Raw genomic sequence first — 12,782 nt, 5'->3', positions numbered from 1 at the left:
ACCGGGATAGAGGGATAGCTCAGGACAGAGGGATAGCTCAGGATAGAGAGGTAGCTCAGGATAGAGAGGTAGCTCAGGATAGAGGGGCAACTCCGGACTGAAAGGCAGCTCCGGCCAGAGAGACAGCTCTGGACTGAGGGGCAGTTCTGGACAAATAGCCGCTCTGGGCTGAGGGACAGCTCATGACTGGCTGACGGCTCTGGACGCTCATGGCTGGCTGACGGCTCTGGACGCTCATGGCTGGCTGACGGCTCTGGACGCTCATGGCTGGCTGACGGCTCTGGACGCTCATGGCTGGCTGACGGCTCTGGACGCTCATGGCTGGCTGACGGTTCTGGACGCTCATGGCTGACTGACGGCTCTGGACGCTCATGGCTCACTGACGGCTCTGGCAGATCCTGTCTGGTTGGCGGCTCTGGCAGATCCTGTCTGGTTGGCGGCTCTGGCAGATCCTGTCTGGTTGGCGGCCCTGGCAGATCCTGTCTGGTTGGCGGCTCTGGCAGATCCTGTCTGGTTGGCGGCTCTGGCAGATCCTGACTGACGAATGGCTCTAGCGGCTCCTGACTGACTAACGGCTCTGACGGCTCGGGACAGACGGGCGGCTCTAATGGCTCGGGACAGACGGATGGCTCAGACGGCGCTGGGGAGACGGATGGCTCAGATGGCGCTGGGGAGACGGATGGCTCAGATGGCGCTGCGGAGACGGATGGCTCAGATGGCGCTGCGGAGACGGATGGCTCAGATGGCGCTGCGGAGACGGATGGCTCAGACTGATCCTGTCTGGCGGAAGGCTCTGTAGGCTCATGGCAGACGGGCAGTTCATGCGGCGCTTGGCAGACGGACAGTTCAGGCGCCGTTGGGCAGACGGCAGACTCTGGCCGGCTGAGACGCACTGTAGGCCTGGTGCGTGGTGCCGGAACTGGAGGCACCGGACTGGAGACACGCACTTCAAGCCTAGTGCGGGGAGCAGGGACAGGGCACACTGGACTCTCAAAACGTACTATATGCCTGGTGCGTGGTACCGGCACTGGTGGCACCGGGCTGAGTGCACGCACCTCAGGACGAGTACGGGGAGAAGGAACAGTGTGTACAGGGCTCTGGAGACGCACAGGTGGCTTAGTGCGTGGTGCCGGAACTGGAGGCACCGGGCTGGAGACACGCACCATAGATAGAGTGCGTGGAGGAGGAACAGGGCTCTGGAAACGCACTGGAAGCCTGGTGCGTGGTGTAGGCACTGGTGGTACTGGGCTGGGGCGGGGAGGTAGCGCCGGAAATACCGGACCGTGCAGGCGTATTGGCTCCCTTGAGCACTGAGCCTGCCCAACCTTACCTGGCTGAATGCTCCCCGTCGCCCGACCAGTGCGGGGAGGTGGAATAACCCGCACCGGGCTATGTAGGCGAACCGGGGACACCATGCGTAAGGCTGGTGCCATGTAAGCCGGCCCAAGGAGACGTACTGGTGGCCAGATATGTAGAGCCGGCTTCATGGTGCTTGGCTCAATGCTCCATCTAGCCCTACCAGTGCGGGGAGGTGGAATAACCCGCACTGGGCTATGCACACGTACAGGAGACACCGTGCGCTCTACTGCGTAACACGGTGTCTGCCCGTACTCCCGCTCTCCACGGTTAGCCTGGGAAGTGGGCGCAGGTCTCCTACCTGCCCTTGGCCCACTACCTCTTAGCCTCCCCCCAAGAAATTTTTGGGTAGTACTCACGGGCTTTTCGGGCTTCCGTGCAAGACGCGTCCCCTCATAACGCCGGTTCCCTTCTCCGATTGCCTCTGCTCTCCTCAGTGCCTCCAGCTGTCCCCATGGGAGGCGATCCCTTCCAGCCAGGATCTCCTCCCATGTGTAGCAACCTTTACCGTCTAATACATCCTCCCAAGTCCATTCCTCCTTCTTGCGCTGTCCCTTCCTCTGATTACACCGCTGCTTGATTCTGGATTGGTGGGTGGTTCTGTAACGGTTGTTCTCCTCCTTTTCATCCGAAAAGGAGGAGTAGTGATGGAACCAAGGCGCAGCGGGTTGTGAACACATAATTTATTTAAAGACAAGACGAAAAAACACGAACTTCACTATAACTAACAAAACAACAAACGGAGTAGACAGACCTGGACGACAAACTTACATAAACACGAAGAACGCACGAACAGGGAAAATAGACTACACAAAATGACGATGTACAAAAACAAACCGAACAGTCCCGTATGGTGCGACAAACACTGACACAGGAGACAACCACCCACAACGAACACTGTGAAACAACCTACCTAAATATGACTCTCAATTAGAGGAACGCCAAACACCTGCCTCTAATTAAGAGCCATACCAGGCAACCCTTAAACCAACATAGAAACAGAAAACATAGAATGCCCACCCAAACTCACGTCCTGACCAACTAACACATACAACAAACTAACAGAAATAGGTCAGGAACGTGACACTGTACAACTAAGAAACTGGAGGACAACGTTTACACTCTCACTGTACACTCAGGTAGACCGACTAGCGTCAGCGCAATAACTGAACTTGTACAGGACGGGTAGCAAAACTCACTGTCTGTGTGTCAAATCAAACCCTACCCATCACCTGGGGCAGAGGGGCCCGATCTCTCTTTCTCGCAGTGTTTGGAGCGTAGTGTGAGCTGCTTGAGGCGACATCGGTGGGGTGAGGTGTGTGTTTTTTTCGGCAGAGGAAGCAGTAGTGGTAGCAGCCACTGTAGGAACACTGGTAGCCGTGAGCCTCATACGGTGACGGATAAGGGTCGACTGTATCTCCCATTGCCTTAACGTCTGTCGGGATTCCTGTAAATGTCACGCAGCAATACAGTGAAAGGCCAGTGAATATCGGTGGCTGTCCTAATCTGAATCCATCTGTTATGATGAACACAGTCAACTCGTTTGATACCCAAGCTTCTGTGTAGGGTGGTTTTGATGTCGTGTTCCCTCACACCACACTATAGCCTAATGGGTAACGCTACTGCACGGTAACACTATCCCCGTGTATGATAATCCGTCTCCCCCTAGACACCACTACCCTTTTAAGGTGACAGAGGTAGTTGAGGATGAAAGTAGGCGTTCATTACATTAAACAGACTTCTGGCCCAGGCGCCCTCTGTCTCACCCGTCCTCCCCCTGTCCCCCTCCTCCCCTCTGAATGAGCAACCTCCTCCAGTAAATGTCATCTCGGTACAATCAGGTCTGTTGTTTATGGAATGTCCTGGCACAGACTTGAGAGAGGGAAAATACTTACTGAACCTATACTGTGGTTACAGTACCTGAGGGCTTCTGGCCCGCCCTTTGAAGTTGTTTGAAATGAAAAATGTATAAAAAGTCTTTTTTTTAATGTTCTGCTGTCTACAGGTCCATTGATCTGGGTTTCATCATTCTCCTACGGTGAGGTTGTTGCAATCTCAGTGTTGCTTTTAAAAGCGACATAGTTTCTAATAAAAATGGCACCATATTATAGTCTTAGAGTACACACTGATACCAACAGAGGAAGGGGCAGGGGACACAAATAAAATCGTTCCCCTAAAATGAATGTTACAATTCATACCCACACACTTCCAAGGGTGGAAGTCTGGGAACTGGTGAAGTCTGAGAACTCACCACTGTAAATCACCAGGAATTTAGCTCAAAAATACTCATAATTTTTTTTCCACTTTTGGGACTGTGTTCCCATGCATTCCACCCCTTCCCACACAGACAGTATCAACCTGTTGTGTAGATACAACAGATTTACGTTAAAGAGGGGTGGGCCTCTGTGGTCCAAGTCTAACTCACCTTCCATGGGGGTGATGTAGTCTGGCAGGTGTGCAGCTGCCGCCCCACCCCCCTGCATCAGCAGCTCTCCGTAGGGGTTACGATGGCTGGTCATCAGGTGGTAGAACTCAGCAGGGCTGGCTCCAGGAGGGGGAGGGGGCAACCCAAACAGACCCCGCTCTTTCAAGTGTTCATGTGCCACTGCATGGGGGAGAGGAAGGAGGAGAATGAGTGAGGGAAGACAAGAACATTGCAGGGAGAGGAAGGAAGGTTTAGGGGGAATGAGGGATGAATGAGATGGAGAGAGAGAGAGAATGAGTGAGGGGGAAAAAGACATTCCAGATTCCAGCCCCGGTTGGTCTACTTGGTCTCACCACATGCTGCCGGAGCCGTTTGAAAAGGGTTAGGACTGCCGACGCGATGGCACTGTCCTAGGGAGACATTATCTGCATCCCAAATGGCACTCTATTCCCTACATAGTGCACTACTTTTGACCAGGGCTCTATATAGAGAATATAGTGCCATTTGGGATGCAGTCATTGATGCAGGACAAGAGGAATGGGAGGGAATGAGAGGGCCAGGCTGGCTGGGCAGTGAGGTTAGTGATGTGCAGTGAGGCGTGTCAGTAGTCCTGCAGATTAAGGAGACAGACAGACAGATTGAGAGAGAGAGACAGAGAGAGAGAGAGAGAGAAACAAAGTAGTGTTTGGATTTCTCTCTTTGATAACATGCACACACGCACGCATGCACGCACACACACACACACCCTGAAGGAGCACCCTGAATCCTACGGTGTTAGTCTGTTAACAACTACACCCCAGTAAATCCCTTTTAAAAGTGTCAGGGGCAATAAGAGTGGGATATGGCCTTTAGCTGCTGTTGAATAGCAGCACTCTGTCCCAGAGGCTTCCAAAGTCCATCTGTTTCTCCAGGAATTTAGGAGGAAATATCTGCTCTGTTTATGGTTTGGGTCAGGGTCCAGAGGAGGAAGAGACCAGGACTCCCCTCTTTCTCCCCTCTCTCGTTCTCTCTCTCTCTCTCTCCCCCTTATGTGTCACCTCTCCCACTGGAAGTGATCTTTCAGACACAATTAGGCCCCGCTGCGCTTGAAGAGAACAGACGTGTGCTTGTACTGACTTCATATAGCAGAACCAGACCTTTATTTTCTCCTCTCTCTCTCCTGGATCACATAACCACTTAAATGGAGGGAGTCACTTTGGATCAGCACAATGAGGAACATGTCTTTTGAAGCAGTCCGATGAAGGCCAAAGCAGAACTGAGCCGTCCCGGCCGTACAACTCTTCTTTTTTTTTCTCAATCAAATGAACAGAAAGTCCATAGAAAGAGAATGTGAATGACGAATAGAACACAGCGGACTGGGCCCAAAGGAATCCTGAGGCCTGTCAATGCTAATGTCATGCTAATGTGATGTAGCGCAGAAATGACAATAAGAAAAGAACAGCAGAACCTCTGCCTGTTTATACCTCTGTTATATGTGTTGGCCAGCGACAAAGAAGAGAATTTCCTGAAACCATTTAATTTCCATTAGTAGAATTCCATATTAAATCAGTTTTAATAGAAAACTTGGAATTCAGAACAAAATCCATCCCGAAACAAGGTAGTCCTATTAAAAGTCCTAGAAGATATAACAGTTGTTTTTCAAAAGGGTCACGTGGGAACATCAAACGTCAAACTAAACGTCTGCCGTCTCTCAATGAAATCCAAGGCCGTCTCTCCTCTCTCTCCGAGCCACCTATTTGAAATTCCCTCAACCGAAAATAGCCACCTTCATTTTCTCCCTCTTTCCCATAGCTTTATCACTGCGAGATCTCCAACCCTGCACTGCTTATTTAACTTTAAAAGCAGGACCACATTACTGTTGACAGACTGTAAAAGGTGATTTATTTCCTATTCTGGCTCCTCGCCTCCACCCGTTATTGTAATTCAGCTCTGAAAAAGAGTTGTCATCACGTCGCTCTGAGGTAAAGGGGGAAAGTTCGGGGAGTTCCATGGGGACTGTTTAGTTTGATCAATTTCCATGGCTTTCCAATAACCCCCTTGGTATATTGAACACGTGGTGAGAAGAGGGAGGTCAGAGCTTCACAAAAAGCAATATGTAGCATGTAAGACTAATTCATGCAGCGATGTAGCACCGGCTCTACGTGTCTAACCTAATCTGTATGTCCACTCAAACATGCTGTTTACTGACGATCACAACCGCAAATCCCGTCTCCACACTGAAAACAATTGCATAATCCTCAGAAGTTAGAATCTTTCAATTCTCCACCAAGCTTTCAGTAATCAATCAATGACACGATTCCTTCTGTTGGGATCCACTTTGTAAGGTGATGCTCATTGCAGTGAATGACCTTGGATGTGCACAATCTAGACATGCAGTTGAACTCACAGTCTGCAGGGCTGAGTCCGCGGGCTGCAGAGATCATGGACAGGGTTGGGCTGCTGTGAATGGAGCGGAGGTAGTGCTCCATGTGAGGGTGGAAGTAGGGGTGAGCGGGGCTGAAGGGGGACTCCCCTGTCCCGGCTGCGTGGGGGGACAGACGGATCAGAGAGATGTCTGACATGACCGGGCTGCCACCTAGTCCAGGACTGGAGGAGGGAGAGAGAGAGAGAGAGGGAAAGAGAGAGAGAGGGAGAGAGCGAGAAAGAGAAAGAGAGAGAGAGAGTGTGTTATCATCTTAGTTCATGTACACTGTGGTTCATGGCGTATTTTGTCTCTTGTGACAGACGGAAACCTTTGAACGGTTTCTTGTATCCATAAATCTCAAGTTCCTGTGATTTTCTTTAAGTTACAAGGGAAAGAAAAACAGTTACAAATGAAAGTAAAACAATGGGACCCTTTGCTGTATCTCACCTGACCTAAGTCCTTACATGACATTGCCTAACCATTTCCCATCTGATACTACAGAGCGGTGCCGACCGTGCTGCACGATGCAGTCAGAGCACTCGTTCACACACACACACACCTGAGACATTTGTATAAACTCTGCAGGCAGGCCAAGTGTGTCAGCCAGCCAGCCAGGTCTAAGCCTGAATAATGAATCTAAGGTGAATCTGATACGCTCTGTCTCCTTGCTCTGTGTATATAGACTGGAATGAGAATGAGATCACGTCTAATATCATGGTCTGCGTCCCAGAGGGCACCCTATCCCCTAGTGAACTATAGGCCCTGGTCAAAACCAGTGCACTACATAGTGAATAGGGTGCCATTTGGGACGCAGATCATTCCTCGTCCTATCAGGGCTTTGATCTGGAAATACGTTAGCGACAGAGGTTTCCTTTGAGATGGGGTCATGGAGCAGACTGTGTGTGTGTGTGTATGTGTGTGGGTGTATGGAACGCAACCATGCAATGTAATGATATTACATCCCTATGGCATTACCTGATGTCACACTAATTTACCCTAAGTTACCTCATCCACAGACAAATACACTGTAACATAAGGTAGGCAGATAGATAGATAGATAGATAGATAGATAGATAGATAGATAGATAGATAGATAGATAGATAGATAGATAGATAGATAGATAGATAGATAGATAGATAGATAGATAGATAGATAGATAGATAGATAGATAGACAAAAGGTTCAACCCTCAACATAAAAAGACGTTAGTCTGACCCTGGCACTGTAGCTGGTTTCAGCATTTCATCTGTCATTGTTCCTTTAACCCCAGAAAGGGATGATACTGAAGATAGTCACACTGTGCCTGATATGAGTTCTAACCTGACCTGGAGAGGAGGAAGTGAGGAACTCATGTCAATGAGCGGTGTGTCTCCTGCCTGGTTGCTGCTAGCTGTACAGACAGATCCTCTGATAGGCTGAAGATCAGAGGATACAACAGCACACACCAGGTAGTCTCTCCCTACAGCCACTGTTTGTCTGAACCTCTGGGGGTGGAGCCATGAGTCTGGAAAGCTAGACTACGCACTATGCAGGAGACACCAGACTCATTGTCCTTCAGCACACCAGAAACTAGTACATATGATCTCCATTCAAATATAGATATACCCAGACTGAAGACTTAAAGAAGGTTGAAAACACCCTCATTTCACCAAACCTTATGCTTAAGAGATTCTCTAGTTACCCAATGAGAAACGATTGTACAGTTATGTGTCTGAAGCTGGACTCTTTGTCTATTTGTGCTCCTTCTCTGAGATGCTTTTTGAATACAGACCCAGGTTGACCTCAATCTCTCAGTTATCCCCAGTACTGTCTGTCTCCAGGGGCCGGTTGGTCTGTGCTTGACCCAAAGTGAGTCCACTCCGTTTCCAGTTAAATGCCCCCCAGACGACCAAGGCTTGTCTCAATGCCAACTTTCTGCCATGGGCCAACTTTCTGCCATGGGCCTTAGCTAACGGATGACCATAAAAGGCTCTCTGTCTGAGGCCTGAGAAGAAACAGATATTCCATTCACAGAAAGCCTTTAGATTACTGGGCAACTTAAAACTTCAACCTGATATTATGGACTGGAACCTGGCTGCAAAATGCTCTTGTCTGCCTATAGCTCAGTCCGTCACTCTGGGCCTTTAGCCACAGACCTTTTCATCTCCCTGAGTCTACCTACCTGTACCATGGGAAGGAGTCTACTAGGTCCAGAGAGCCAAACAGATAGCCAAAAGTATGTGGACACCCCTTCAAATGAGTGGATTCGGCTATTACAGCCACACCTGTTGCTGACAGGTGTATAAAAGCAAGCACACGGCCATGCAATCTCCATAGACAAACATTGGCAATAGAATGGCCTCACTGAAGAGCTCAGTGACTTTCAACGTGGCACCGTCATAGGATGCCACCTTTCCAAAAAGTCAGTTTGTCAAATTTCTGCCCTGCTAGAGCTGCCCCGGTCAACTGTAAGTGCTGTTATTGTGAGGTGGAAACGTCTAGGAGCATCAACTGCTCAGTCGCAAAGTGTTAGGCCACACAAGCTCACAGAACGGGACTGCCGAGTGGTGAAGAGCGTAGCACGTAACAACCGTCTGTGCTCGGTTGTAACACTCACTAGCGAGTCCTAAACTGCCTCTTGAAGCCTTTTCATTGCCGAGCAGCCGCGCACAAGCCTAAGCTCACCATGCACAATGCCAAGTGTTGGCTGGAGTTGTGTAAAGCTCGACCGCCATTGGACTCTGGAGCAGTGGAGACGCGTTCTCTGGAGGGATGAATCACGCTTCACCATCTGGCTGTCCGATGGACGAATCTGGGTTTGGTGGATGCCAGGAGAACCTGCACCAATGCATAGTGCCAACTGTAAAGTTTGGTGGAAGAGAAATAATGGTCGGGGGTTGTTTTTCATGGTTCAGGCTAAGCCCCTTAGTTCCAGTGAAGGGAAATCTTAACGCTACAGTATACAATGACATTCTAGATGATTCTGTGCTTCTAACTTTGTGGCAACAGTTTGTAGAAGGACCTTTCCTGTTTCAGCATAACAATGCCTCTGTGCACAAAGCGAGGTCCATACAGAAATGGTTTGTCGAGATCAGTGTGGAAGAACTTGGCTGGCCTGCACAGAGCCCTGACCTCAACTCCATCGAACACCTTTGGGACGAATTGGAAGGCTGACTGCAAGCCAGGCCTAATCGCCCAACATCAGTACTTTACCTCACTAATGCTCATGGCTGAATGGAAGCAAGTCCCCGCAGCAATGTTCCAACATCTAGAGGAAAGCCTTCCCAGAAGAGTGGATGCAGTGATAGCAGCAAGGAGGGGACCAACTCCATATTAATGCCCATGATTTTGTAACGAGATGTTCAACGAGCAGGTGTCCACATACTTTTGGTCATGTAGTCCATGTAACATTGCGACGCGAAAGAGAAACCGACGGTCGTATTCTATTGCAGCAATACATTGTGATTGCGTCACGAGTGAAGCAAGACCAATTGTTTGCTTTGATGGAGATAACGATCTGATTGATATTTAAAATGCCTCAAAGTTATTAACCCTCGCACCACTATTAACTGTTAACACGTCATCTGCATGAACTGACGAGACCTTGTCATAGAATACCCCGGGGTTGCCGGGGTTACAGTAAGCAATTTGCATAGGACCTGAGATGTTTGTATATCATAACAATAGCAAGCACCTACATCAGACATCAGTCCCTTCACAAGATCAGAGACCTGAATAGATGTAACTAACGACTTTTAAATATGAGTCACATAAATATTGATCTCTTTAGCCAGCAGTCATGCAAAAAGCGAGAAATGCTTAACTTAAATAAAACCCTCGTCCATAAAGAAGAGTATGTCTTTACTTAGGATGTAGAGAGAGCAGCACCCTAAATAAGTAATACAATATTCAAATGTTAAAGGCCCGCCTGTGGAATTGTTTCATCATTACTATGCGGAGGCCTGGGCTTCAGATGCGACCGGAGCTCCAGATATACAATGCCAGGCTGTGGAGCGTATCTGGGCCTGGCGCCCGGCGGGTGTGAGATCAAGGAGGCTGTGGAGTTCTCAGTTGCCCTGCTGAGCACGAGGCACCTCCAGTCCTACCTTGGCTGTTAGCTCGCACAATGCAGGACTAGACCGGCGAGTTGCTAGCCTTTACAGTCCCAACAGAGAGCGCTAAAAGCTGGAGCAGATGTATACTTGTTCTAATTAGTCCACTTAGTGTTCTGTCTGAAACACTTTGGGTAATTGAACATGATTTAATTTACACCTCTCCTCCGCAGACATGACCTAATTCTACTGTACTGTAAGTGTTCAGTTGACGGTGGTTTTATATAGGCTGTCTGGATTTAAAGTGTGCTCAATATGAGATATAATTTGTATAATGAGGTGTGGATAACTATATGTGTGTGTATGCTTTGTGTGTGTGTGGTGCATGTATGGCTGGTGTGTGTGTGTGTGTGTGTGTGTGTGTGTGTGTGTGTGTGTGTGTGTGTGTGTGTGTGTGTGTGTGTGTGAGTGAGTGTATGTGTGTTTGTGTGTGCCTGTCTCTGTGTGTCATGTACCTGCGCTGGGCCGCTGCGGTGAGCGACACTAGAGATTAATTACAATGTGACGGTGTCTCCTCTGTAGCTGCCTCGGGGCTGGAGCTGTGATTTAGATAAATCACATCGTCCACTTCAGGGCTGGAATGAACTGCTGTAGATTTATATGGGCCTGGACTGCAACATGATATGGATGGTTTGGGCTTAAACTTAACATGCAATACTTTCAGCAGTTCCACATATGCAGAAAGAGGGGGAAATTACTTACAACAAACAGTTCATTGGATTAGAGGGTTTGAAACAACGGAATGTTAACACATCACTATTTCCGTGGACACAACCATCCTTTGTTGACTCTGGTCAGCTCAGTATTGCTACCAGTGGCAGTCAGTGCCGTTTATGATGAGGGAGGACGTTTTTAGTTTTTTACACAAAGGTAGGTGCACACAGGTCGAGAGAGTTTAACTACGGTGTAATCATTAGTCCAACAGTTGCAAACAAGAGTTTCTATTGGACAAATTCAGGTATTTATTTTGCTTCCGTTTAAAAAAAAACGTTTTTCAACATAATCACCGTAATGAGTACACCCCTGATCACGCGTAAACACAGTTCACTTTCATAGCATCCACGTTGTATTCCTTCTCACCTCTATGCACTCTCCTCCTCTCACCTTTTCCCTTATTTTGTGAACTTCAATGAACAACACATCAGCTGTATGTGATCAGGAGTAAAAACCTTTCCAAGCCAAACCATGTCATAACCGCTACACACAGCCTACAACGTAGTCCCCATATGAACTAAAGTAACGTTCCTAATCAATATAGCTAATAGAACTAATGCGTTAGTAAACCCGCTACAAATATGCAGTAAAGTTACAGTGTATAGTCACTGTAAGCAGTTTAGCAGTTACACCGGCAGGCCCCGGTGGAAATAAATTCATCAAACCAAAAGCTTACCTTGACTTGGAAGAGTTCCAGTGTTGTGTTGGATAGTCATAGCCAGCTAGCTACCATAGCATCCCTCTATTTGAGCCGGGTGTTTGAGTAGGCTAAATTAACCAACTGCATTTGCTAAGTAAGTAAATTAATTCTCCTTCATTTTTGAAAAATGTATTTGTTCAAAATTGTTCAACTATTCTCTCTCTCTCTGAGTCAACTAGCCACCACATTTTATGCACTGCGGTGCTAGCTAGCTGTAGCTTATGCTTTCAGTACTAGATTCATTCTCTGATCCTTTGATTGGGTGGACAACATGTCAGTTCATTATGCAAGAGCTCTGATAGGCTTCCTCTGGAAGTTGTCATAATTACTGTGTCTATGGAAGGGGGTTTATTGAAGTCAGTGTACTAAGAGGAGGACGGAAGCTAGCTGTCCTCTGGCTAAACCATGGTGCTACCCTACAGAGTGCTGGTGAGGCTACTGTAGACCTTCATTGCAAAACAGAGTGTTTTAATCAATTATTTGTTGACATGTGAATATATTTAGTATAGTTTTATCTAAAAAGTAACTTTTTAAATGTTTTAAACATTTTATTTTATTAAATTCACTGAGGAGGATGGTCCTCCCTTTCCTCCTCTGAGGAGCCTCCACTGATTGCTACCTACTAGGAAAGCTGGCCAACCTGTAGCATTATTTGCCGATTGTTAAAACGTCTATTCATTGTTGTGTTTAAAACTACAGCTGACAGGTACAACTGTTGAAACAGTACTGTCATAATGACATTATAAATAGTCTTGCTTGCCTGACTCATAGCGATCCACAACAGGAAGAAACTACACGATTAGCCTCTTAAATATGTACCTTCCGGGCTGACAACGACTTTACCAATCAACCAAACAAGTCATCTCTGCAGAGTTGTTCCTGACAGCTCTAAACAAACAGATGGGAAATGGGAATGAGACAGCGATTATAGAGTCGTTAGAACTGAAGTCACAGAGCAACAGAGCCAGAAGCTACAGTGTTAGGATATTAATGGGAATGTTGCACTCACAGGCAGCCTCTGTCAGTGACTTGATCTGTTCTTATAGCCCTGGGCTGTTTGGTAGACTTAACGCAATCCTCCTCCTCATAGAT

At 47.9% G+C, this 12,782-nt stretch overlaps 1 protein-coding gene across 1 annotated transcript in view; it reads right to left on the bottom strand.

Moving 5' to 3' along the window:
• The window catches only part of LOC120050733 (zinc finger protein GLI2-like), a 68,674-nt gene that overhangs the window by 33,525 nt on the left and 22,367 nt on the right, over positions 1 to 12,782 (bottom strand). The window contains exons 3-4 of the mRNA XM_038997295.1: positions 6,168 to 6,367; positions 3,782 to 3,961 (exon numbers count right to left, since the gene is read on the bottom strand). Coding sequence (XP_038853223.1) covers positions 3,782 to 3,961; positions 6,168 to 6,367 — 380 coding nt within the window. The remainder of the gene's footprint in view (positions 1 to 3,781; positions 3,962 to 6,167; positions 6,368 to 12,782) is intronic.

The sequence above is a fragment of the Salvelinus namaycush genome, chromosome 7 (genome assembly GCF_016432855.1).
Source record: "Salvelinus namaycush isolate Seneca chromosome 7, SaNama_1.0, whole genome shotgun sequence".
Classification (NCBI taxonomy): Eukaryota; Metazoa; Chordata; class Actinopteri; order Salmoniformes; family Salmonidae; genus Salvelinus; species Salvelinus namaycush.
The sequence above is the reverse complement of the archived record's forward strand: the minus strand, read 5'-3'. Positions and strand labels throughout refer to the sequence as shown.